The sequence below is a fragment of the Oryzias latipes genome, chromosome 5, assembly GCF_053564925.1.
Source record: "Oryzias latipes strain Hd-rR chromosome 5, Olatipes_Hd-rR_3.1".
NCBI classification, from domain to species: Eukaryota; Metazoa; Chordata; class Actinopteri; order Beloniformes; family Adrianichthyidae; genus Oryzias; species Oryzias latipes.
This window is the reverse complement of record NC_136241.1, coordinates 19,260,599-19,288,318: the sequence shown is the minus strand read 5'-3', so window position 1 is coordinate 19,288,318 and position 27,720 is coordinate 19,260,599. Positions and strand designations below refer to the sequence as shown.

The following is a 27,720-nucleotide window of genomic DNA, read 5'->3' as shown; positions in this document are numbered from 1 at the left end:
CATATCCAAGCACGCTCGTGTTTTTCCGGACGCAGTCGGCGCCAGAGGAGAAAGTGTTTACTCGCGACAGACACATCAGTCGGGTCTCCTGCCTTCGGTTTGAGCTTGTCCACATCCATTTACACGGAAAACAGAACAATAATAGTGCCTGGCTGCTGTCATGGACACCGCTAACCAGGTGAACGAAGAAAAAGAACGTCTTAAACGATTTTTTTTTTCTTACACGATGCGCTTTGAGGCTCAATTGATAAACGTGTCATTATTGGCAGCTGCTCGATTTGTTTAATTTAATGCTCCTCTTTGTCTGCTCGCAGCTCGCATCTGTGGGGACGTTTCAGGTGCTCAAGCTGCCTCTGGCATTTATCCGTGTTTTGGAATGGGTGAGTTGGAACTAAACTCGCGTGTGTTAACTTATTTATTTGTGTTTTTGTTCGCTATACATAATGATATAGATCAAATATAGGTAGTTTTTATTTTTATTTTTAACACTGAAGCGGATTTGGTTGGCATCAAACTGCTGCATTGATTTATGGTAGAAATGTGCATGTTGAGGGTTTTTTTTAACACTCTGGTATGGCACTCACATAAAAATCATAAGATTTAATGCAAGAATTGATAAATCTGTGATTTGGAAAATAATTGAATAATCTACAAAAATAAAATAGAAAAAAGTTACAAATAAGTCATTTAAAAAAATCCAATAATAATAATAATTGGGTACTTTTGACTGAATCAAAGCTTTACTTCATCTTTCTGTCTGGTGTGGGTAGCAGCCTCGTGTGTTTTTTCCATTGCAGAAAAGCCTGGAGCCAGAAAAAATAGCTGAATTTCTTTGATGTGAGTTTAGAGAAAATACTGTAGCCATGAGGGCATTCAGCTTTTGCTTAGATGGTTTGTGTTTCTCCCAGTGAATCCCATCAATTTAAAATAAAATGTAAAGAAAATCCAATGGGTGAAAACCTGAAATTCTTGGGTTTTTGTCTGAGACAAAGCAGTTAAGTGTGAAAACACACGAGAGGATTTCCAAGAAAGGTTTCCGCTTTGGAAAGTGTGTGTGCGAGTGTGTGTGCCAGAATTATTAGGATTTTTGTGGAACAGAAAACACTATCATATAGCACACTAGTGTACTTTCTTTCTGTGTATGTGTACAGTAGGGGTTGATTATGTGAGCATCGCTCCATTTTAGCCCATACGTTTTTACAGTAGTGTACATTCCTGCCACTGCTAAAGTGACCTTCTGCTGGCAGTACCTTATGTCTCACTCCACTCATCTTTTGATTTGTTGTTTCCACAGTGGTCTTTTATTTATGATTATGCCATTTTTAGCCAAAATGTAAAAAAAAAAAAAGAAATTCTGGGACATTTTTCTTCAGAGTGGCAGGAGTTCATTAGAAATTCACCTCTGAGTTGTGATCAGGACTCTAAGCGGGGAGTAAACCTGTAATCATTTCCCATCATCCCCTTTGTTAACACTGTCTCCTGCTAGCTTACAGCCCCTCCCAACCGCAACCAAACAAAGTATTTCATCGTATAGTTTTGGGTCAGATCCCAGTGCAGACGTGGAAAATTAAGACATTATGGATTTATTTGTCTGCAAGTGGATGTTTGTAATGGAGCGGAGTGGAAAGCTTGTGGCCCGCCTCTTGTAGCTTCTACAACAAGCTTTTCAAATAGCGTATAGCAGACAGCTCCTGATTCACAGCGATTTGAATAAAGAAATACTTAAAAAATTAAGACCTAATTTTCTTTTTATATGAAAAATTCCACAAGAACATGTTAAAAACAAATAGAACACAATTTTCATTGGCGTGGTTCTCTAAGAAAATGTTCCCTCCGCTTGTCTGCTTTATCTTGCTTTACAAATTAGTAAAAAAAAGTTGACCAAAATAATGTTATTGTAAACATGCAGTTAGACATACCTATTTTGTGTGTTGACAAAACTATTGTTGGCTTTTAATCTTTATTGAAATGTAACAAAGGTTTTAAGTTTTAGACTAAAGTGTTGTCTACAACATTGCAAGTTGATCTCCAGTCAGTAAATCAATTTTTAAGGCTTTGTTGAAAGATGTCTTCTTCAACCCCTTAAGGTCTGATCCTAGTTTGTGTTGTTTTCTTTTTACCTTAGTAGTACTATCAGTCATTCAGGGTGTGTTTGCTCTAGCATCACTATACCTGCAAATATCTCATTGGGCCTGACAGCCTTACAAAAACTAAAATGAGAAGGTTCAAAAGGTCAAAGTTGAAACCTGGATTTTGAAAAAGGTATCAGGGAATCCAGTAGTAATGGTGAGTCCGTGCACAGATAAAAAAGTGCTTGTGTGTATGCCTGCTCTTGGCTTGTGTGGCAAGATGTCAGCGGCTGGCATCTTCAGCTCCAAATAGCTGTAAGGTTCCCTCCTCTCCACTGTGGACCAACTCATGCAGAAGCTGTCCTTTGAGATGTGCCCAAAGTCTTCACTGTTTTTGTCATCGTGCTCGTGCGTGCGAGTTTGAGAAGCGGCGGATGGGGGGAGAGAACAGTTGCCTGAGCACATGATGTAAATGATCAAAGTGATCAAAAAGTGCCGTTTTGCAAGCAGAGTCCTTGTGACTTGAACCTGACCCTTCATCATGAGAGTAATTTACCAGTAATAGCCCTCGATTTACACAAAACTCACATAAGACCATACTTTTCAAAGATATCATTCTTAGCACCTCACTGTACACAAATTTCTCTCTTTTTTTCTTAGTCTGAGGTGTTCATGTTTTTTCTTTTTTACTGTAATAAAAGTCTGTGAAGTTTGCAGCTTTAGATGATGTTTCGACCAAAATACTGTAGGTCAAGGGCTTGAAGGGATCACAATTTAAGACACATGATTGATTTTTATTTTTCATTTTTTTATTATTAAAGATAAGCACAAATAGAGGAGGGGAGCTGGGGACCAAGGTTGGGCCAAAGAAATGGCAGAACAAACAAACAAAACATAACAAAACAAGGCCTTACTTGCTGTATCTCACCACTAAAACAATTAAAACATAAAGAAAACATAAGTCTCCCTGACTTCTCTACAAAAAAAAATCTAAAACATACAATAAGTTGCACCAATCAACTTACCTATTGTCCTTGACAAAAGTTACACTATAGCCTCGTTTCCACTGAGCGACAGTTTAGAATAGTCCATTGCTTATGGCACACTTCTATGTCACACCTACAAGCTTTTTCAAACAGTTAAGTCCCAACAACAGAAGTTACACAGCTTTCACGTTCTCTGCTCTTCACAGTAAAAAGCTCCATCTGTTGCTCATTATTGGTCAGATGCATCACTTGTTTTAGCCCCCTACCTGCCTGATCTGCAGAGGTTTAATTGCAATTTCCTCTTGACCTCATCTTATGGCCGTCTTGCTTTGACACCCATTTTCAGGCGTTTTTCTGAATACTTTCTCACGTTAAATATCTCCTGGTAACATCCAAATGTCTTTGCCGGTGCTCAGAAATATTTTGATGTGGCTCTTAAACTAATATCTCCTCTGACATGAGGTCAAATATCATTTTGTGGTTCTGACTCTCCTGCACTCCTTTGAAACTCTCTATGGCTGTCGCATATGGAGTTAATTCAGTGTCGCATAGCACACTCTAAATCCTTTTATAAAGTCTGCTGTTTGTGCTGATATCAGTTGTGCCATTGTTTTTTTGATCCTTAGAAAACAGCTTGTGTGCATGCATTTTCTGACACTTGGTTATGGATCTAACTATATTCAGCCTTTTTTTTATTACTGGCAATATATTTATATTCAGAGTTGGAAGTCAAATTAAACGCCTTATTCTTTTTTTCAGAATTGGGAAAAATGATTAATACCAAATAACTGAACATGTCTCGATAAACAAATGATACTTCGGTTTTTCTCAATTTGAATGCATAGATCTCACACACACACACACACACACACCGTATACATGTATCCATCATTCTGTCTATTTCTGTTACAATTAGAAAACCTTTTTTTAGAGGTCATGCTTTGTGTTGCTCCTTCCCAGACCTATCACTTTAATAATCTGTCACAGCGTAGGCCTTGACAGCTTGTTCTACAATGCTTTCAGTGTGAGTGCAGACAGATGCACAAACACCCAAATGGAAAATAAGTGAAAGAAAGCTGGAGAGAGACCAAGGGACAGCTGTTGACAGATATCGCAAGAGACTTGGCGGGCCCAAAGATCTGTTATTCACCACTGAAATAGCTCAGTTTCTTTTGATGGGGTGACACAGGGCTATTGACATAAAAAACGTGTGTGTGGGGGGGACAGCCTGTGGTCTCTATTTACTCACACTGTACATGTCAATAGTCTTATAGGGAAAAAAGCTTGTTTATAGAAAAGAAAATCAGATCGAGTAGGTCCTAATAGAAGCTAAATTGAAATGAGTTTGCTGACAGTTTGCCCAATTAATGGATGTCATGTTCATAGCTAATAATTCATCATCAGCTGTATAAAATGGGCTGTTCAACATAACTTTTTTTTAAATAGTAGGGAACATTTTGGCTACTTTTTGCTTTATCTGCTGAGTAACTTTAAGCAATAGTCCAAAATACACTAACAACAGTGTTTTATACCATGGTCCAGATGAATACCCGATTTTGATTGGCTGCTGGTGTGGATTAAAGCGTGATAATGGACAGTGATGATGTCCACTTGAAAGAGAAGTTCTGCTCACATAACTTAAATGTTCTATATCACTGCGCTGGCTTCTCAATCAAACTTAGCTTCATCATCTGGACAAAAACAAGCGGTAAGAGGGGAAGTTTCTCTCTGAACTGATGCTTTATTTAACCCATCCTGACAATCAGCATTTATACCGCTTTCCTTTGCCACTTCAGTCAAGGTCGGTCCCGGAACAGCAGTTACCATAAAAACCATGAAAGCGATTTAAACCGGAAAAAGAAACAAAAACAAAGAACTAAAAATTGATTGAATATTTATTTCTTCTGTAAATGACCATGGTAGAAGCGAGTTAATGGCCTTCAAAGTGTCCATATTCAGAAATTAAAGAGCGACGGCGAGACCTGAACCATCCGACGCGTCACTGCAGACTGACAGCAGTCTTTAACTCCATTGCACATATTTCTATTGTAAAACCGCCTTTGCTTGGTTGTGAAAACAAGGTTTTATATTACCAGGGATTTAAACTGAACAGAGGGGAACATTTCATCGCTACTTTTTTTATATTTAAAACCAATAGAAAAGACTTCTCCGTGCTTGAAAAAATGTATTTGATAAACCAATGTTGTATATTTTGCTAGAGATTGTTTCATCCAACTCCTTGATGCCTGAATTTATTTCCAGCTAAAAAGTCACGTTTGTTTTGGCTTCTTGTGTAGCTTTCTAAAGTAATTTTGGTGTTGAAAAGGTTTGTTACATATTTGCATCAATAGGTGTTTCAATATTTTAAACCCAGCCCCATAGCTTCACTCATACAGAACCAGTTTTGCTAACTTTCAACATCATTCAAGTTTTTGTTTAAACAGCGGTTTTCCAACATAACAGTTTAAATCATATCAAGGCCTATTGCTCCATGCGTATTTCTGTTGGAAGTTTATTATTATGCTGTTATAGAAACACCACTGTCTTCTGGACTAAGCAGTGGGTGCTGTGTGGGTCATGACATTAGATTCAGTGACTCCATAGGCCGGGGTTTGCTGGAAGTCGCTCTGCAGCGTAGGGTGTTCATCAGAAAACTCTTTCTCTGGTTCTTGTGGTCTCTGTTGTCTTTGTAGGATTGTGAACTGCAGTTTGGATTTTTTACTTCCTTTGTTCTTGACATGTTGTGCTGTTTAATGTTTTCTCTGTCATCAGGTTTCTATAAAGGTACCAGATGGAACTACTCAGCTGTATAAAGTGTAACTAATTCATTATGTTAAAAAACTTCCATCTTGGAAAAATCCATTTGTGTAAAATCTGATCTTTGTACAGAAATGTGCAGCATTTATTTTATTTTCCTCTAATAATGTTTACTGTTGGATGATTTTTATTTACCACATCTTAATAAAAACCTCAGAAGACTTATTTAATGTCATAATAAAATACTTTTAGCAATATGTGGTTCAGATTATGCGGATGAGTAGTTGTTGTCCACTGTTGTATGTTGTTACCTCATACATTACAGACGTCTAAAATAGACTTGCTGAGGATGTGCATGTTAGTAGCTGGTGAGTTCCTGGATGTGACGTGGCCTTTCCTGCCGCATTAGTTTTGAGCTGGACCTCTGTTTCCCTTAAGATGGTGGTGCGCAGGTTTTTGTCTTAGAGCGGGAAAAGATTGACCTTTCCTGCGTTTTTTTGTGCATTGTCTGTTCGTGTAAGTCGTCACACATGCACACAGTTCACAGATGAGCACAGGTGTTAGGACAGTTCATGCATAGGGAAGAGCTTGAAAAAATGGAAATGTCATGGGACATGTTCATATAACACATGATATTTTATTAATTCTTTAGACAAAATGCATAATGTACACTAACTCTTTGGGTATATCTCATTATTTTTACAGTCCACTTGGGACGATGTGTTGGATTAATATTTAAGGAATATAGTCCAATACAGGAAAATGATTAGGTAAAGAATTCTCTATTGTTTCATTTTTGAGCAGAGGCTTTATAAGTAAACCCACATGAACAGAATTGTCATTGTTCAAAGTTTAACAAATTTTAAGATGTGCAATTCTATACCTGGTCACAATAAATACCTCAAAGAATTCAGATAATGGGACAGCAAACATGATGACTTTCAGTCACACATGAGCACTTGCTCATACTGTAGTTTTGAGGCAGCAAATATTTAACAATTTTCCTTCCAAAGCCAACAGCTTTTTAAAAGTTACAAAGCTGTACCAAATATAGTCTTTACATAATTTTCTAGAAGCCTTCCAACTGCTGGCAAGATGTTTGGATTGCACACTTGAGCCAAATCTTTAGTTGCAGTATTGTCTATTGGTATAATGTTTGTATATTGTCTTTAATAGATTTTTGTTTTTGCAGATTTAGTCAGCTATATCAACTTTTTGGAGGATTTTTCCTCGGCCGGTTTGGGTACACTTTTTGTAAGGGTAGCCTGTCGGCTTGTATTTGTAAGACATCTATCAGGAGGGAAGCTTCCTTGCTTGGGCTTAAATCTGTCTGAGCAAAAAGGGGAATATTTCCTTCAGTCATAATGAGGATTTTTTTTTTTCTAATTTGGAAAAAAGCCACACCTTTTGAAGAAAAATCTTCAGTCTTCTAAAACTTGTTTTTTAACCAAACAAAACTAGTTTAAGATTTAATGTTGACATCAAATCCATTTTTAATTCAATAATGCCAGAAAAATTAATTATTTACATGTGAACTGAGCTTAATTGGTTTTGTGGTTTGGCAGAGATCACAATATTTAACTTACACCATCTAAAATACCTTATAAAGAGCTGAATGTCATCTGATAACCTTAAAGCTTAGCTTATGTTATTCCACCTTTAGACATCCTTATTTTTAACCACTCAGGATTCAGGTTCTGATTATTTTTGCTGTTGCTGTTTACTTGGCTAAAAATATTACTAGTTCTGCACAGAAACATGCAGGGCATGAAGAAAGGGCACTGTTATAAAAATAAATGGAAATGCTCTTGTGGTCAGTCATGCTTACAGCTGGGTTGAACATGGAGATGCAGGGCGAGATGAATCTGAGCTGCGTTTTGCATTAGCTGTCTGTAAATCAAATCAAACTTTATTTTAAAGCAATTTTCATACATATTAAATGTACACAACAAAGTGAAACACAAAATTGTATATTAATAGTATATTGGTATATTACAATGAGGTACAAAGTAAAAATATGGATTGGTACTGAAGAGGGGAAACAATATTTTGGGGACCTGTCCACAGCAGCGACCACCCCACTTCATGTTCACAGAGGACTCTACAACATGAACAAGGAGCAATAGCCGGGAGATCCCACTGCATTGACCCTGTTCAGTGAGGAGGCTTCACTGATGGGGAGGATTCCTCTGAGGAAAACATTGTTAGAGTTAGAAAAAAATGTGAAAGGAATAAAATACATACATGTAAAAACAGATGAACATGTATAATAATAAGATAAATAAATTTCAGAAAGGGTAAAATAGAATTAAGTATGTTGGAGGACTTTAGCACTCAGGTTGGACAAACAAAAGAAATTGATCTACTGAGCATGCAGAATTTTTGGGAACTGCTGACACAATCTCCCCTTCAGTGTACATGTGGAGCATGGCCAGGCGGGCTGTTGGAAGGAGGACATACTGTGGCTTCATCATTTCTTCAGCGTTGTAATGTTGTCAGGATAGAGCGTCAGCCTTAAAATTATTGGAACCTTGTCTATAAAACAACATTAAGTTGTTGAGGATTAATCCCTTTATGCCTGACTTTATTTTTAACACAAAAAAAATCTTCAGTGCTTTTTCCTTTTAAGATGATGTGAAATTAAGTGGATTCTGGATTAAATGGTATGCTGCAAATTAGCAACATAAGGCGTGAAAGGGTTAAAGCATTTGGCAATCTGTAGATCGGACAGGTTTGTGTTGTCTGTGCAGACAATAAATGGCGGGAACAGCCATTTAGCCAATGTCTCGATGCTACTGTTGCTAATGGCCAGTAACTCACGATCACCTACATCATAGTGTCTCTCAGTAGGTCATAACTGACGACAGAAAAAAAGTACATGGCTGTAACAGTAAATCCTTACTCCACCGTTGGAAAAGGATGGCGCCTATTCCGATATCAGGATCGTCAACGTCAACAATAAACTGATGATCTGGGTGAGGCATCGTCAGAATGGGTGCGGATATAGTTCTGGCCTTAAGCTCACAAAAAATCTCATCCGCTAAAGTAGACCATTGAGAAATTCTTTCTGACGAGGGTTAGTGTAGCCCTAAGATAAATATTCTCTAAAAACTGGCAAAACCTACAAACCTCTTCAAATGCTTATGAATGAACCACAGATTCTACTTTGACTGGGTCCATCTTGATTCGGTGATAAGTCACAAAAATGATGTGGAGGAAGTATGGAGTTCACACTTCTCTGACTGATGGTGTGAATGCTGAACATGCTGAATGTGTTCTTCCTCAGACCTGGAGAATATCAGGATATCATCCAGATCAACAAAGATAAAATCAATCCCCCAAAACATCAGTGAGCATGTTCCTTAATAAACATAAAGTAAGGATTGGATATCTTTGGCAGCTGGGATCGTGGTTTCAAAGGAAGCCAAAGCCGTTTAGAAGCAGTCTGGGACAAGAATGTTATGCGGTCAACCAAAATATTGGATCAGATTTCTGAGGACACGCTGCATTTTTTGGACCATCTTGGTACAGTTTCGTCTCTGCTACCAGTACTTGGCCCTCATCTCTGTGAGTTTTCAAGTTGAATATTTTAAGGTTGGTCATTTGAGTTAAATAGGTTTTGGTTTTTTTTCCCGATTTTGTGCAAATCTTTAACTAAAGCCTAAATGAGACAGCTTTCAGTATCGGTTTTTTGGCTGTTATTTTCACAGTAATTCAATCTCTTTTCAGTTAATGAAATTGAGTTTTTTAAATAAAATGCTACTTCTGTTTTAACTGTATTTGTATGTAACTAGCTGACGTAAAATTGTTCATATTTGCATGCCAGCCAGTTACAGCAGCGAGGCGTTTTTTTTCTATGTGTGTTTGTGTTTTTGGGGAGGGGCTTTTGCCTGTGTGGAGACGATGAGATATTTTTACTCTGTGTTCACAAAAATTTATTTTGCACATTCACATCCAGCCAGTGAAATACTCCAACACGCTTGTGCACAGAGTTTCTCTAATCCAAATTCACATTCGCCGCCATGCTAACAAGCACATATTATATATATATATATTATTCTAATTGTGATATCAAATGTAAAGCCAAAGCAAGAAAGTTTGAAAGGATTGGATTATATGAAAAAATGTTTTCAGTTTTCTTTGATTTTGTGCCTCCTAACCGTAGTCTCTAAAATAAATACAACACAAAAATCAAATACAACAATCTATATAAGTGCCACAACAACTTTGTAAATACTAATGCAAAAATTTCTTCTGATGTTTTTATTAGAGTGAAATAGGCCTGCGCAATATCCCGCAAATTTATCCTTATCGCAATATCAAGCTGTGCAATATGAATATCGCAAAAGACAGCGAAAATAGCAAAAAATGGTTACCCTAAATGTCCTTAAACAATCTTGTGGCAACTTGAAGCATTTAACGAATCAAATAAATCCCTTTATGCATTTGACCAATCGGATGGACCCCATGACGTTGTTGACCAATCAGATGGAGCCCTATTATGTTAGATGTTCGCCTCCTATGTTGACGAGGGTCATTTTGAGTATAATCTTTAAACTGTTGCAATGAAATGGTAATGAAGTTTTTGGTTGTTTTGCTCTTTGTTTATGTACCGCAAATTATATCGTTATCGCAATATTAATCACCAATATCGCATATCGCGAGTTTTCCTCATGCCGTGCATCCCTAAAATGAAACAATATTTCTAGTACATGTTTCAGCAATTTTTTTTGCATTGAAAAAATCTCAACCATCCTATACAAAGAGAGGCAAAATGATGGAACAGAGTTAATAATCTTTCGGCATATCCTGCTTGTATTCGCCACAGCAAATCAGCTTTCACCGATTCGCACAAGTGGTTTGGCAGAGATTGACACAACCGTGTATTTAATCCAGGCTGGGGACCGGCACAGAGAGACCTAGATCTGGGATTTCCTGTGGCTACATAGTTAGGGAGTAGTGAGAAGGGTCTTTCCTAAGGAGCCACACTGGATGAAGCTCATTACACTGCCTGGGAAGCGAACCCAGATTTCCTGTGCAACAGCCGTACCCACCCAACTGATTGAGCAATACCCTAATTTTTGTTATTGTCTACTATTTTCTGCTATTGACCACGTGCACATTGTTAACGTTAAAGTGCCAGTAGTTTTTACACACCTAGGTGTGTGAAATTTGTTTTCTATATTTCACCCATCCCCTCTGGGAGACACAGTCACTCTCAGGAACTACTGTAATTGGTGGTTTAACCCCCAATCCAACCCCTTCATGCTGATTGTCAAACAGGGAGGCATTGGGTCCCATTTTTATTCTTTGGTATGACTTGGCTTGGATTTGAATTTACAACCTTCCAGTCTCAGAATGGACACTCCAAAAGGTCACTGAGCCAGTTTTTGATGGAATGAGGCGAACTTATTTAGCCCTTGTCCAGCACTTTACAGTCAGACTCCCTTCATCCATTCACACACATTCATACAAAGATGGGGGCAGAGCTACCATCCACCGGCACTAACCAGGTCACTGGGAGCGATGTGGGATTCAGTATCTTGCCCAAGGGCACATCAACACACATGAGCAGCTAGAGCAGGAACCAAACCAAACCTGCAATTAAAGGTTATCCCCTCCATCTCAGTGCCACAGCCGTCCCTGCTCTGTTCTGTTCTTCAGATTGTCAGCGTTTAATAACTTTTTCCATTATTTTTTGTTCAGAGCCTCCAGATGAGGGTTTGGATGACAACAGGTGGAAGGGAGGAGGAAAATATGTCAGTTTGTTTTATTGTTTCAAATATTAATAATAGGAATAAACATGATACTTGGATACCAAAAAAACAATCATAGCAACGCTTTTTTTAAAAATAAAACCATGTTAGGAACTATCAGGCTAGTTCTGTTTCAAGTTACAGATTGTATTACAAATGTGTTAACAGTAACAGAAAGAAAAACCCCTATAATACCTCTAACACCGTAATTATTTTCAACATTATTATAATCTAGTTGCAGCCTCTCGCTAATTTCTGCTCTTCCTCAAAGAGTTCAGATAACTGTGATTAGACTTTAAGCGTAACACTCACATTCTGGTCAGAAAAAACACATCTGTGCTTCTCATTCTCAATCTAAGCATTGCTCTGTGTTTCACATAGTGCTACAGGATGTTTCAGATTTGAGATTTTTTGTCTTTTGAGAGGGATTTCTCATTCTGAGATTGCCACTTCAGATTGAACCAGAGGCTACTGACTCAAGCAGATGAGGTAGGCATCTGAGAAAGTTCTTGAAAATGTCAAGTGCAGCTTATCAATTTCAGCTCAACTTGATCTTCACCTCCTCTCTTGGTTCACCCTCTGTCAGTTCAGCTTTTCATCACCTTCCTGTGACACATGATTTTCTTTTGTTCTACATCCACACATCCTTCTTTTACCCAGGCTTCTTGGTAGTTTTCTCCCGTGTTTTCTGCTGATTTTCTCCGTGCTGTGTCTTTTTTGCAGCACACATTCACGCATGTGCATCCGTCTACATAAATGGTAGCCAAGCACATTAATGTTGGCTAGATTGCTGGTGGTCAAGCCTGAAAGCAAGCCGATGGATCAATTTCATAATCCTCAGCCATCCTTTGCTCTTCCTGACAGCTCACTCCGATGTGGAGTGACATTCCCTGAAAGAATCTGCATCCGCCTAATTGATTCTGCAGATATTATTGTGGTTTATCTTTTTATCACTTTAGAAAATGTCCCAAATGTATTTTGAAGACCCATTCCAATGAAAATTGTGTTTTTAACATTTTCCTATTAATGGAGGAAATGTATAAAGAAAATTTCGCTTAACATTGCATTTCTGAGTATTTCTTCATTTAAATCGTTGTCAATCAGGAGCAGAAGTTGTGATAACTTCAATTTAACAGTCATTGGGCCACAACCTCCCTGCCTGCTCCATTCTGCTGCATCCAGGTGCAGACAACTAGATCCATGAACGTCTTTGTTTTCCTCGTCTGCTGGCATCTGGCTCAAAACTGTATGACTGGATAGCTTCAATATTGTTCACCAGTTTTGTTGTACAAGCAATGTTACTTTGGGATTATGAGGGGCTTTAAGATAGCGGGAGAGAGTGTAAACAAATGATGGAAATTGAGGGAAGGCTTACTCTGCGCCAATATTCCCGCCCACAACCCAGAGGTGAATTTCTAATGAATTACTGCAGATCTGCAGAAACTATGTCCTAGAAAACAACACAGTATTTTTTATTTATTTTTGCTAATTACAGCATAACCATACTCAAAGACCACTGGGAATGCCTTTAAAATAGAGCAAAAGATGATCAGAGTGGGACTTTAAAATAGAAACGTGATTTTCAAAGTAGACTGTTAGTTTTAATGCCATGTAGGTCAGTTGGGATGAAGGCATACTGATGTTCTTCGTAGCTTTGTTTACACTGCAGACGGGTTTCATTCCTGTGCTCTGGCTTTTTTCTATCTTCTCCGTATTTGCCTCCCTTTTTACATCCCCTCTCTCTCCCCTCTCTATCTCTTGTTCCCCGAGGAGCCCAGCTGGAAGAGGAAGATAAACACACAGGGGCACGAGGCTTAGCATCCTCCCTCTTTCCACAATGCCACGCTCTCCTGTTCAAAGGCCCCAGCTTGAAATGAGAGGGGCTAAACCCGAGTCGAAAATCACAGGCAGCTGCAGGAGAGAGCATACAGACATAAAGAGGGAAAGAGATGTTTATCTGTTTCTGATAATTAGGAAGAAGTATCTATTGTGTCAGGCTTTGGGACACATTTCTTTATTTGGTTTGTTCAAATAAGCATTTAACAATATCCATCTCTTCATATAGATCCAGACAATTCAGGTGCATTTGGGAATTTATACAGTTTTTATGTGGTTTGTTTGGGGGGGTGAATGTGTGTGTGACTGGGCTCTAAAGCGCTTTGGGCCTTGTAGGTATAAAAGCACTATATAAGTATACGCCATTTACCATTATCCCATTATTTTCAATTGATCTTTTATGTTTACACAATGGATCCATTTGTCAAATAGTAGACCCAAGCCTATTTTCTAACAAGATGAGATATAGTAAAAATGGAACTCACGTGACAGCAGATTTCTCTAACTGTAAAAACATTACACAAAGCCTCCAATAAAGAAAACAAAAGCTTAGCTTAGCTCTTGTGTTTTTCTCCTGAGTTGTGTTTTCCTTGTTCATGACCTTTACTTTCATGTTTTTATCTTGATTCTGTTGTCTACGTTACCCTCTGTCTTTAAACTAGGGTTGGGCAATGTCCCTTAAATTGGCAGTTGCCGATGTTTACAGTAAAACATCGGGTTGGACGATGATATCATCGGGGGGGGGGGGGGGGGGGGGGGGGATTTTTCTTAACTATACAATTACGAAAAATAATTATATAATTATTGTTCGTTATTTTACTTTATTACTTAATTTATTTTATTTTCCAACTAATGACTCATCCGCGACGAAAAAATAATGTCCAGTATAAATTGAGGGAAGTGACTTTAACAAAAAAAAAAAAATAGAAAAGAAGTAGTCCGCTCCTGAACTTGATTAGTCAAGTGGACCGTGACAGCAGCGACTGTGTCTCTTAGCAGAGCAGCCGGACTTTGTGTTTAGGGGAAGGGAGGATGCTTTGTTAAGTGTGCGCTATGTGGGGAAGACTTCGGACTGCGATCCGTCCCGCAGCTCTAGGTGAACGAGCTACTGAACTCAGGAGAACCGGGTCTCCCGGTAAAAATGTGTTTCCGGGCAGAGCTCGGACCGCCAGCTCACACAGCGGCTTTGGGGCGGTGTGTGAGCTTTTCAAAGCAGAAATGCCGCTCAGTCCTTACAAACTGTTCAAACAATCACGTTGATTTGTGTTTCCAGTTGTGTCCCGACAAAATAAAGGCTGATGTTTTTCCCACACATTTACGTGCAGCCAAGATGCAGATTGCAGCTTTTCCCGCATGGATTTTATGTTCATCAAAGGCTAATGTTGTTAGCACGTCTTAGCCTTCTCCTAACCCTGGCTTCTTCCGGCTCCGTTCTTCCACAAAAAAAGCACTGACCACACGGATTAAAATTAAAACGATGAGCGAACATGCGCTTCATAATATTCATAACAATAATAAAAGCACAATTAGAAGATAATCTCGTATATTACCGAGCTGCCAGATATCTATGTATATGGCAGCTCGGCTTGTTTACAGCGGAACTCATTTCCTCTTCCGGTATTTCAAACACTACTGCGCATGTGCGAATGATTTATTATATCCATCAATTAAAAGGGACAGCATCCATATGTCCCTATGAGATCCGAGTCCCTGATTGGTCAATGTTTGACCTTACCGTAGCTTTCAATGTGCTTTTAGTAGGCATGTTCTGTACATAGAGCCAGAAAATGGTCAAAAGAAAGTTGCGTAAAAACATGTGAACGTAAGAGTTTTGCATGCAGAAACCTAATACGCACATTTACGGGCATTTACAAAGACTTTTCTTTGGAAGTGGTCGCTTGAACACATGTTGCAGAGGGCTGTGTGAACATATCTTTTGCTGCAAGACTGCATTTCTGATTGTCCTCTTATTTATATTCTGACCCTATAATCATTGTTTCTGTGTTATAGAGGTACTTTTTACTTCCTGGCCGTGGTTAAAGTCGAGTTGCATCTGTTTGTAATGTTTAACCACTCGGCAAGGTTTGTGTGTTTAGCTTATTTTTATCTGTCTTTGCACCTTTTTTGAGACTTTCACTAAAGTCTTTCCTTCTAAAACAAGGAATGGAACTAAAGCGATTACATCTAATTTATTTATTACTGATAATTGCATGGTCAGCGCTCTTGCCTCACTACGAGAAGGCCCTGGTTCAAATCCCAGCTGGGACCTTTCTGTGTGGAGTTTGTATGTTCTCTCCGTGCATCTGTGTAGACACTCCGGCTTCCTCACACAGTCCAAAAACATGCTTCATAGGTTAATTGGTTTCTCTAAAGTGTCCATAGGTGTGCATGTGTGTGGGAGTGATTGTGTGGCCCTGTGACAGACTAGCGACCTGTCCAGGGCGTACCCTGCCTTAGCTGGGACAGGCTCCGGCAGCCCCGTGACCCTGAAAGGGATACTGCAGGTTAGGAAAATGGATGGATGGATGGGATATTTAATTTCTTATTAAACCCTGACATCAATAAAAACTTGGAAGTGTGTTAAATTGTTTAATTACAGGACATCATCAAATAGACTCTATAGAGAATAGAAATTAAACTGAAGTAACTAAATTTTGCATAGTTACAGTAAAGGTTTGATCTGGGTGGGAAGACCACTAGTTCCTCAGCTTTGCCTTTAAATAGATAAGAATGAAATAAAAAGGAGAAAGAAAAAGAAAGCCCTTGTGTCTGGAATATGGCCCACAACTTGATACTGGTCCAGATTTCCAGGATGAATGCAAATGATCCACTTCTCAGCGGTCAGAAAGTGCCCTCCAGAGGCTGAGGTGTTTTCCGACTGAGATGAGTATCCTGCCCAGCTGCTGGCAAGCTGCATGTGCAGCTGCCTGCAATATGTGAGAGGGGAAGTTCATGCTAACCAGGCATCAGCTCTGATTATGGTGATTACGACTGTGAGATCTCTTGAGGCTGTGGGAGGCTTATCTGGTCAACTGGGCCAAACATGCATAGTGGGGGCAAAAGATGGGCTTTAGTTGCTTGTTAGTGTTTGGTATTACAGTACTTGGTGAGAACATCATTGTCCAAATGTTTTTGTGCTCTACGAAACTCAGAGTTCATCGCCAGGGGACTAAAAGAATATCAGGTTTTGTTTCACCTGCAGTTTCAGCACGAAAAAAAACAGACAAGAAAAAAGACGACAAAGAAAAACAAAACAATAAACTACATTTGAGGATAAAAAGCTACATGTACGGAATGAAAACAAAGTGATGGCAACCGTTGTGCAGTGGTAGGGTGGCCAACCTCTGATCGGAAGGTTGCAGGTTCAGTTCCCACCTTGGCTCTGATGGAAGGTTGGCGCCAGTGTATGGGTGCAGAGCCACCATCAGTGTGTGAATGGGACTGTCACTGTAAAGCACTTTGGACCTTCGAGTATGGTAGAAAAAAAGTGCTATATAAGTATATGCCATTTACTATCTTGTACCTCCAAACATAAAATAAAATGATACAACGGTTATGTGGGTTTGATATTTTTACACCTTGGAAGGAATGGAGAAAACTGAGCATCTTCAAAGGCTCTTTTATGTCAACAAACACCCATTTAGCAAGTTGTCTCAAGAATTTCTAGTATGTAAAGTCCCAAAAGCTGTATGAAAATATGAATGCACCAAGAAATTGCAATTCATTGCAAATCCCATTTTTTTATATATTTTTTTTAAATAAAAAATATAATAGTATTAACTTTTTGTGAGCTGAGAAAAAAATAAGTCCTTAAGTTAAACTTTTTTGGGGGAGTGGTTTACAAAGTCACAATTTTCGGTTTAAAAAAAAAACAAGGTTTGTTTTTTGGTTTATAGTTGGGGGAAATCCTCAGAATCAATTATTTCTTATGTTGGTTTGTCAGACACCAACCATAGTACACATAAAAGTTTACACAGTGTGTTCAAGGTTTAAGACGTTTATGATGTCCAGAGGCTGCAGATAATCAACAAACACAAAACAGAATTATTGAGTCTCTCAGTTTACTGTCAGCCTAGCTTTTGTAGGACGTTTTTGAGCCGACAAGGTACCTGAAATGCGCAATATAGTCTCTGCCTCTAAAATCTTTTGGGTTTATTGGGTAATAATTTAACTCCTGCTTGTTTGATCTACAATTTCATTTCTAAAACTCAGACTGAATATTCACTTTTATTTCAGATGAAGAAAAGCTGGGTTGTGCTATGAAGCAGTCGTGTGGCTGGAGTGCATCAGAACCCAACGTTAAACTTTAGTAATCCTTCTTGGTGTTGAATGATGCTTTGTTGCCCCCATGTGGCCAAAATAATACACCGTTTCATATTTGAGTGTAAAACATTGTCAATAATTTTGTAATGTGATTAAAACTCAGACTATTATGGTTATGAAATGTGAGTAAAAGTAAGCATATATTTATATTTATATGAAAGAATAAAGAGCTAATTTAACAGAGGTTGTGATTTGCGATATGGTAATTAAAAAAAATTTAAATGCAAGTATTTTTACTGTATTTCTGTTGAAATAAAATCTACCAGATGGTTTGAAGTCCATCAAACATGTACTTCCCCATGATCTGCTTTCTGGCCTTCAACTGTTCACCTCATTAGAGCCAGTGGTTCTGCTCTCCCGGTGGTCCTTCTTGTAGTTTTGTTCCAGAAATACTGTAGTTTGCACAGTTTGGAGACATACAGCACAGTGAATCACATGAACACTGCAGTCATTTGAATTTTCCTTTATCCTTTTTCTGTCCCACCACAGTTCTTTTCCATCTTTGCTTTTGCGACATGCGGCGGCTACTCAGGACAGCTGCGCGTGAGTGTGGACTGCATGGAGAAGGCCAGTAGCAACTTGAGCATGGGCATTGACTTTGCTTATCCTTTCAGGTGAGTGGAGGTTTTTCTGTGTTCATTATGACTTTAGTTTGGTTTACCCACACATAATGCCACTTCCAAAACTCAAAACATGCCAGGAAACAATAACAATCAAGAAATCTAGAGGTAAAAGGAACAGAGATTCGGGGGCAAAGGGGCACAAGTGGCAGTGGGAAGTTAGTTGTCTGTGTTATAGATCAACAGTGATGACTTTCAGGAGATCATGACACTGATGTTTTCTGTGCAGGAGAGAACATAAAGCACTTGTTAGATGGGGTCAAGACAGAACTATCAAAACTGAAACTATGGCTTGATAAAAAGCAAATTATCAATAAATTTAGGCAAAACAAAATTGATAGTTTTTGATCATAGAAAGATCAACATAAAGGTAATTTTGACACACAGATAAGAGTAGATTAGATTAAATTCCTAGTTATTGTAATTGACCCGAAATTAAGTTGGAAAGCCCAAGTTAAAAATTTTGCTAAAAATATAAAGGAGTGTATAGCAAGGATTAATATTTTCTCAATCATAATACTATGTTATATTGTGTGCTTGTACTGCCCTACCTCAACTATGGTATTGAGCTATGGGGAATGATTGCATTTTACAAGAACGAGCCATACGAATAATTCATAAAGTGGGATTTTATGAACACACCAGCATCTTATTCTATGAATCAAAATGACTAAAGTTTACAGATATAATGAAATATAATACAATGCAGATCATTTACAAAACTAAAAGAAAGAAAGTACTTCTACAGATCAAATAAAATCTCTTTAGAAGGACAATTTTTACTAAAAAAGAAAAATGAAATCAAAATACCCAAAAATTATTTCCGTCAGTGGGGTGATAATGTCGAATAACATGAAGCCAATTTTTTAAATGAGTAAAAATGTGACACAATTGAAAAAAAAATACAAAATAAAAACTTTGGAAACGTATAAATTAGTAAATGCAAAGCCTAGCGGGGCAATGTACAGACAATCATGACTTCATGATGTTGTTTTGGTTCTCAACTCAACTCAACTCATCTTTATTTATATAGCACTTTCAGTAAACAGCCGCCGACACAAAGTGCTGAACACAAGAAAAGAAGAAAACAAACACTAAAACATCTTAAAACACAAGATTAAAAATAGAGAGATAAAACAATAAAAACCAGTACAGCAACACAGCAATAACAGAAGTCTCATGTCGTATTAAAAGCCAGGGCATAAAAATGGGTTTTCAGGCGTGTTTTAAAAATGGACAGTGATGGAGCTTCTCTTACTGACAGTGGCAGAGAGTTCCAAAGCTTTGGAGCAGCGACAGAAAAAGCTCTGTCCCCTCTGAGCTTCCGTCTGGACCTCGGTACCTCCAGAAGCAGCTGATCAGCTGATCGGAGGCACCGGGCCGGCGAATAGGGAGAGAGAAGTTCAGACAGGTACAGCGGGGCAAGATCATGTAAAGATTTAAAAACAAATAAAAGAATCTTAAAGTGAACTCTAAAATGTGGTTCCTTGATGCATTTTTCTTTCATTCCTTTGTGTTTATGTGAATAAATATATGTATAATATGTAAAAATGTATGCATCAAATATTGTAAGATTTGGGGGGCAAAATAAAAAGATTTTCTTATTCCCCCTTTTTTGAGAACATTTTCCTTTATGTTTATATAACTATTTTATTTTATATTTGAAAAAAAAAATCAAAATTATTCCATCTTTATAAAAGACTCTCTTGTAAAAAACACAAACTATAAATCAGATTAAATATATTTTAGGAAAAAAAGCATATTTGAGTTTGTTAGTATATTGGTTATTTTACTTGTATTGAGATAAAGTTAATTTTTAAATAAAGCTTTCTTTGAGTTTGACCGCTGAACCTCTCTGCATGTTCTGCCAGGTTATATCAGGTGTCTTTTGAAGCCCCCGTGTGTGAGGCCACGAGGAGGGAGCGCGTTTTTCTCACTGGAGACTACTCCTCATCTGCTGAGTTCTTCGTAACCATTGCAGTCTTTGCCTTCCTGTATTCCCTCATGGCCACCACTGTCTACGTGTTCTTTCTGAACAAGTACCGTGAAAACAGTCGCGGACCATTCATTGTAAGTTTAATACATTTTCTTACATTTTAGTTATTAATTGTACTCGGATGCCTTCAGCAAGAGTTCTAAGCACTCGTTCTTTTGCAGCCTGATGGAAATAAAATGAGAAGACCTTGCCTTGATTTTGTTCCAAGTCCTCTGTGTTTTCTCTGTCAGGACTTTATAGTGACAGTGGTGTTCTCCTTCATGTGGCTGGTCAGCTCCTCTGCTTGGGCCAAAGCTCTGTCTGATGTGAAAGTGGCCACTGACCCAGATGAGGTTCAGCTCCTCATCCCTGCCTGCAAGGACCCAACAAACAAGTGTGGCTCTCTCCATGGACCTCGCTGGTCTGGGCTCAACACATCAGTGGTACGTTTACAGGAGCGGGCACAGAGAGCTTGGTCCCCAGTGGATTATTTGCTTGTTTGTTTGTTTGTTTAAGACAGGGACAGCATACAGTAATATAAAATTTAAAAATGCAAATATATACATTAAGATTTTAGCCTTTTAAATTTCCATCTTTAGTCCCAAGACAAGTTGATGGTACATTGATAAAAAAGACAAGTTTGTGTTTTTGCAAGTGTACTTTCAAAACTAAACACATTTCTTTTGGGGCGGCCATGGTGCAGATGTAGAGAGGCTGACCCGCCCTGTGTACCACTGTGCCAAGGTGTCCTTAAACAAGACACTGAACGCCACATTGCTCATGGTGGTTATAGTTTGGTGCCAGCGGAGCCACCATCAGTGTGTGAATTTGTGTGTGCATGGGTGAATGGGACTATGACTGTACCTAAGATTTTGCTTTGGGACAATAATATTGATCACGTCAAAATATCAACATTCTCACATTATACCTGTGGAAATAGCCAGGATTCTGGGGTCTCCATGAATGGTTCTTCTCCATAACAAGCCAAAGAGGAAAAGAAAACAGGAAAATAACACGAGGCTGCAGAGCCGGTATACTGGAACAACTGAAAAGACAACCTCTGAATAATAATAACAGGAACGTGGCTTAAACCGCATTTGAGTCAGCAGGATGTTCACTCACTAACACAAGAAGAACAGCAACTTTGGTAAGAGCAGAGGATGACTGATTTACATCTACGTAAACAACAGCAGATACAATAATGTAGTGATTGTGGACACACATTGTTCCCCAGACTTGGAGTATTTGACTGTTAAATGCAGACTTATGCATCTGCCACGTGGGTTTACTGTTGTCATGGTAACCGCTGCTTACATTGCATCTGATGCAAAATGCCACCATTGCTCTGGGAAAAATACATAGAGTGGTGGACAAAATTGTTGGTACCCCTCAGTTAAAGAAAGAAAGTCCACAATGCTCACTGAAATGACTTGAAACGTTCAAAAGTAACAATAAATTAAAATTGATTGAAAATTAAATAATCAAAATCAGCCATTACTTTTGAGTTGTTGATTAACAGAATTATTTTAAAAAAAAACGAAGGAAATAGGGCTGGACAAAAATTATGGTACCCATAACTTAATATTTTGTTGCACAACCTTTTGAGGCAATCACTGCAATTAAATGGTTTCTGTATTTGTCAATGAGCCTTCTGCACCTGTCCACAGGTATTTTGGCCCACTCCTCATGAGCAAACTGATCCAGTTGTCTCAGGTTTGACGGGTGTCTTCACCAAATGGCATGTTTCAGCTCCTTCCATAGATGTTGAATGGGATTCAGATCTGGGCTCATAGAGGGCCACTTATAGTGGAATAGTCCAACGCTTTTCTCTTAGCCAGTCTTGGGGGGTTTTTGGCTGTGTGTTTTGGATCGTTGTCCTGTTGGAAGACCCATGACCTGCGACTGAGACCAAGCTTTCTGACACTAGGCAGCACATTTCTATACTCTATACTCTATCCTTGATAATCTAGAGATTTCATTTGACCTTGCACAACTTCAAGACACCCTGTGCCCGATGCAGCAAAGCAGCCCCAAAACAGAACTGAGCCTCCTCCATGTTTCACTGTAGGGTCTGTGTTCTTTTGGTTGGATGCTTCATTTTTGAGTCTACGAACATAGTGATGTGCCTTACCAAAAAGCTCCAGTTTTGTCTCATCTGTCCAAATGACATTTTCCCAGAAGCTTCGTGGCTTGTCAACATGCATTTTTGCAAATTCCAGTCTGAAACAGTTGTGTCCTCCTTGGTCGTCTCCCATGAAGTCCACTCTGGCTCAAACAACGACGAATGGTGCGATCTGACACTGATGTACCTTAATCTAGGAGTTCACCTTTAATCTCTTGGGAGGTTTTTCTGGGCTCCTTGGAAACAGTTCCAACTATCCGTCTCCTCAATTTGGCATCAACTGTCCTCTTCCGGCCACGTCCAGGGAGGTTGGCTACTGTCCCGGGGGTCTTAAACTTCTGAATAATATGTGCCACTGTTGTCACAGGAACTTCAAGCTGCTCAGAGATGGTTTTATAGCCTTTACCTTTACGATGTTTGTCTATAATTTTGTTTCTAATGTCCTGGGACAATTCTCTCCTTCGTTTTCTGTTGTCCATGTTCAGTGTGCTACACACCTTTTCACCAAACAGCAACGTGAATATTTGTCTCCCCCATTAAATAGGCAGACTGACTGATTCCTGTCAGTTGTTGTGTTTATGGTAAACAAAAAGAAACTGACATAGTGATGGTAATAATCTGGGTTGATGATCTACCTATTGTTGCAAGTAAAAGTCACGTGCTCCAAACTGGGAAAGAAATCTTAGGGAAGAAATAAAAAATATAGTTTTGGGTTGGAATAGTTCCGAAGATGTTTGACAACAGTGGCATTGTCAATGCAGAAGTTTATGTACGAAAGCATAGATGAGGTGCATTCTTCCAGAGTTTGGTATTGAAACATAGCCCAATTTGTATTTTCAAAACAGTCCTGTAATTGCTCCACTGCTCCCTCCAGTCATGTTTTTATAGTCCCTGTGGTTGATGGAAGCCTTTTTCAAAGGGGGATGTATGCATGGATTAGCAGGATGCTGCTGTAAACCTTGCTCAGAGCTTTTATTCCACCTGTGACACAATTCACATGCTAAGGAAATCTTGAAAGAACTGACTTCAGCTAAGAAAGATTAAAGTCCCCTGCAAAAATGCCCACCCCATCAGGGTAAGAGTTCTGCTGGCTGCTACTTGTACTACAGTGGTGGACAAAATTGTTGGTACCCCTCAGTTAAAGAAAGAAAGTCCACAATGCTCACTGAAATGACTTGAAGCGTTTAAAAGAAACAATAATTTATGGTGGGGGCTGAACCCCCTGCCCCCCCGTTCTGGCACCGGGACCCTTCCTTGCTGGCTGTCTCTCGGCGCCGCGAGGCTTTGGCCTCCAGCTGTGGCTGGCTTGGCGTTTCTGGCTGCCCGGCCGCTCTGGGAGGGGGGGCGCCTGCCGCGGCCGGCTGGGGGGCCGGTCGCTCGGGGGAGCCTTCTCCCCCGGTTGTGCCCATCCGCCCGCTCCTCCCCGCTCTCACCCAAACAAATATTGCACACAGGCACATAGGGCCCCGGGATCTGGATGGGAGGGGTATGCTGGCGGGGCTCACTGGGGATGCCCCTCTCTGGGTTCTCGTTGGCACCCGCCCTCCTCCCCGCTTGTTACTTGCATATTAGACACTCTGATTCACCTAGGGCCTTGTGGAGAGGGTCTGGTGGAGGGGGGCACGGTGAAACATCCGTGCTTACCTTTCGCTGGCCCCCCCACAATTTTAACTTCCTCTGTAGACACACACACTGCATGCTAGCAGCACACACACAGCAAATACACACCACTCACAGAGGGACTCCAGAGTGGGGGGCTTTGCGGCTTGGCAGCGGTGGAGCCCCCCACACTGGTGACCTCCTATTTTACCTGCAGCACACACACAGCACTCCCACACCTCCATACATGGGTGGGGTCGGGGGGGGGCGGCCGGTCTTCACCCGCCTGGTCCTCTCAGGGCGGCCGGGCTTATGGGTGTCCTGTCGGCTGCGGGAAGGGTCGGGCATGCGGCGCTGGGGGTCGGCCGGCTGGGGGGGGGGGGTTACTGCTTGGCGGCGGGGGTAGGGAGGGTAACCAGATGATTGTGAGTATGTGTGTGTGAGTGCATGGGTAGGACCGACCTGGGGGCTGGCTCGCTGGGACCCTCTGGGGCTTTCCCTCCCCATCACAGAGAGGGGAGGGCACTGAGAGGGTTGGGGAGGGGGGGTCAGATATTATGGCGGGGGGGGGGGGGTTGTAGTGCGTAGGGTTTTAGGGGGGTGGCTGTGGCTGTGGGTGCGTGGCGATCCCTGGGTTGCTAGGGTCGCGTGCCTGGGCTGGCTTGCGGGGACGGGGCGCCGGTCGGGTGGTGGCCGGCTCATGGGTTCCGGGGGCCCTGGCTTCGTCCCTGGCCTTTGTCTCGGTGTCCGGCGCCCGGTGGCCCCCATGGCTGCCGCCTGGTACGGCTAAGCGCTCCTGTCTTGTGGCCTGGGGGCCGGACACTGGGTTCGCTTGTGCCTCTGGGCATTGGGGGGGCCCCTGTAGGGGGGCCCTCTCTGTGCCTGGCTGGTGGGGTGGGCGGTCCCCTCCTCCTCCCCTCCCGGGCTGCCTGGGTCCGGATGCTGGGGGGGCTTCTGGCCTGGGGGTCTCTCCTCCCCTCTCCTGGTCTGGCTGGTCTGGCTGGGTAGGATCTGGCTCCCTTTATGAACACACGGTTCACGTCGGCAGCATGCATGTATCTCCACCCCCACGTGCACGTGCACACTGCCACACTGCTCCCTGTCTGCTTCATCCCTCCTCCTTACCTACAGTGTATTGATGGACAGTTTTTTTTTTCGCTCATCTTAGTGTCAGATTTTCACCTTTGATGTAACATTCGTCTTTCCAGCAGATCTGGTATAATTGTTACAGCTTAAATTAATAACTTAGTCAAATCAGTGCTTGTATCCCCCACCTTTTCACCTTTCTTCCTTTTACTCTCTTCCACCCTCCCCTCACATTCTTCCCCTCTCCCTCCCCACACACACTAAATGTAACAAATAAATAAAAAATAATACGACAAAAAGGGGTTTATACAAATCTACACTCTAGTTTCTTGAAGCTATATAACCTCTTTTTGTGATAGTAAAACCTGTCCAACACAAAAAGCCTTCAGCTCTAATCTGTTTGCTCAGCTGTTGGACAGAACAAGTTAAAAAGGAAAGAAAAAAAAAAAAAAAAAAACAATAATTTAAAATGTATTGAAAATTAAATAATATAAATCATCCATTACTTTTGAGTTGTTGATTAACAGAATTAATTAAAAAAACTAATAAAATAAGGTTAGACAAAAATGATGGTACCTTCATTGAAGACTGAGAACTAATTGTCCAGGGGGTCATGATGAACTCAGGTATGTCCTTTAATTGACATCACAGCTGTTTTCAAACCCATATTCTGGACAAAATTATTATCAATGAGAAAATCATGAAAGCATTTCATTCCATTTGCGCCCTTATTGTATGGTGGCCTGGAAGGGCAAATCACATAAAAAAATCAGTCAACACAAAAACATTTTAAAGATCACAACAATTTATAAATCAAGACAAAGATAAAGATAAAAAAAAACAGCATTTCAGAATTACAAAATAATATTCCATACACTACTGCATAACAAAAAAAGAAAAAATTTCGGAAAACAAATGTAATTTCCGGAAACCAAAATGAAATGTTAAAAAAACAAAACACACTGGACAGTTCAGTCTTCCACCGCCTGCATTTAAATTCTCATCATTTCTGATTTTCTTCAGTGGGATTGATCCCTTATAAAACTTTAAGTTAAAATAAAGGACAAACGTCATCTTCCAATCAGCGATGTCCTATAGTATGGCTTTTTCAGTGTTGAAGGTTCCAGATCTCTGTGTTAAACGATTTTAAAAAAAGTTATGTTCTTCTTTTTAGGTGTTCGGGTTCCTCAACTTTGTTCTTTGGGCTGGCAACATCTGGTTTGTCTTTAAGGAGACCACTTGGCATAAGGGTACATCAAAGTTAGCAGCTGGAGCATCTGAGAAACAGGCCGGCACATTTAGCCAGCAGCCATACAACCACGGCAGCCTGGACCAGCCGTCCGAATACAGCCAGGTGGGGGGGCCCACCTCTTACTCCAATCAAATGTAGCTTTGTCCTTTCACAAGTGGCACCTATATGTATTCAATCCAAGGCATCATTGGTTTGAGGTTTGGTAAAGCAGGATGGTACAGTTTGTCATCTGTAAGCAAAAAAGCATACAAGTACAGCCATTGTAGATAGAAGTATTGTGGGGTATTGAATAAAATGATTTGATGTAGTATTTTTCTTATTCTCCTTAAAAGGTTGCGTTTGCTGATTGTTGTATTTCTAGTGGTTGGAAACTCTCAGTGATGGTTTCACTGTCATCGTGCTTGATAACTGCCATACACTGTTTCGATTTGGTGTGTCTCTTTCGAAGTGGTTTGCACTCCTGTGTGGGAAGGAAAATGTTCTCTGTAAAAGTCTTAAAGTGCATGACATTTGTGTAATACTAAGCTTTCTGTCAAGTGAGGAAAAAAGTCGTATGTCTAAACGTTTACAAAATAGACTCCAAACCACCTGCAAGTCGGAGGAGGATGAAGCGGGTGCAGAAAATAGAGGTTTACATAAAAGCACAGCTCTGACAGCTCACTGGTAACTTATCAGGTATTACAGAACTTTTTAAATCTAACTGGAGATATTTTTAATAGTACTTTTTAAATTTGATATGTGCTGAAAAGAGAATTTTTTTGTTTTGTTTTTTTACTTCGATTTGTTTGTCTTTAAAAATGTGATATGGAAAACCCAAAGCGATACCTGCATTCTACAAAGCACTCTTTACAAAGTTTGTGCTACAAAGAAATGTGTATATGCAACTGCTTTAGTATGCAGTTATTGTCTTTATGGGTTGTTGTTTTTTTAGCAAAGTCACCATGAATTACAGTTGCTGTTCTTATGCGTTCTTCAAATGCTCTAAACATCAGTAAATCCAAAGTTCACCATCTCTATCAAAGCCCAGCAAAAAAAAAGCATTACCAGAGTGTTAATAAAAAAGTTAAATGTGAGTTAACCTGTATGTAAGTGAAAGATTACAGTTTTGAGTTCTGTGCGGTCAGTGTGGGATCAGAGGAAACGTCTCAGTTACTGTCTGTATACAATAGTATGACTTTGTAATCCTGTCTTTTGACTTTCTGCGCATGCGGCTTGCATTAATGTACTAAAGTAAACGGAACATTCCATGTGTTATGGTCTTATGTCAAGGACTGATGTTTTATGTGTGGAGGATGTTTTGCAGGACTTTAAGCTAATAAAGATACATAACTGATTCTGA

The 27,720-nt window shown here is 40.0% G+C and overlaps 1 protein-coding gene across 1 annotated transcript; it reads left to right on the top strand.

Annotated features, from left to right (window-relative positions):
• Window positions 1-27,720, top strand: synpra (synaptoporin a). The gene is made up of 6 exons (XM_004068858.5): window positions 1-178; window positions 315-380; window positions 18,217-18,341; window positions 20,219-20,417; window positions 20,574-20,765; window positions 26,304-27,720. The coding sequence occupies exons 1-6, from the start codon at window positions 161-163 to the stop codon at window positions 26,517-26,519; spliced, it is 816 nt and encodes a 271-aa protein (XP_004068906.1). The 5' UTR covers window positions 1-160; the 3' UTR covers window positions 26,520-27,720.

Coding starts and splice junctions, on each gene's coding strand:
- synpra (XM_004068858.5), top strand. Junction 381..18,216: donor TTATCCGTGTTTTGGAATGG/GTGAGTTGGAAC, acceptor GTCCCACCACAG/TTCTTTTCCATCTTTGCTTT. Junction 18,342..20,218: donor GACTTTGCTTATCCTTTCAG/GTGAGTGGAGGT, acceptor ATGTTCTGCCAG/GTTATATCAGGTGTCTTTTG.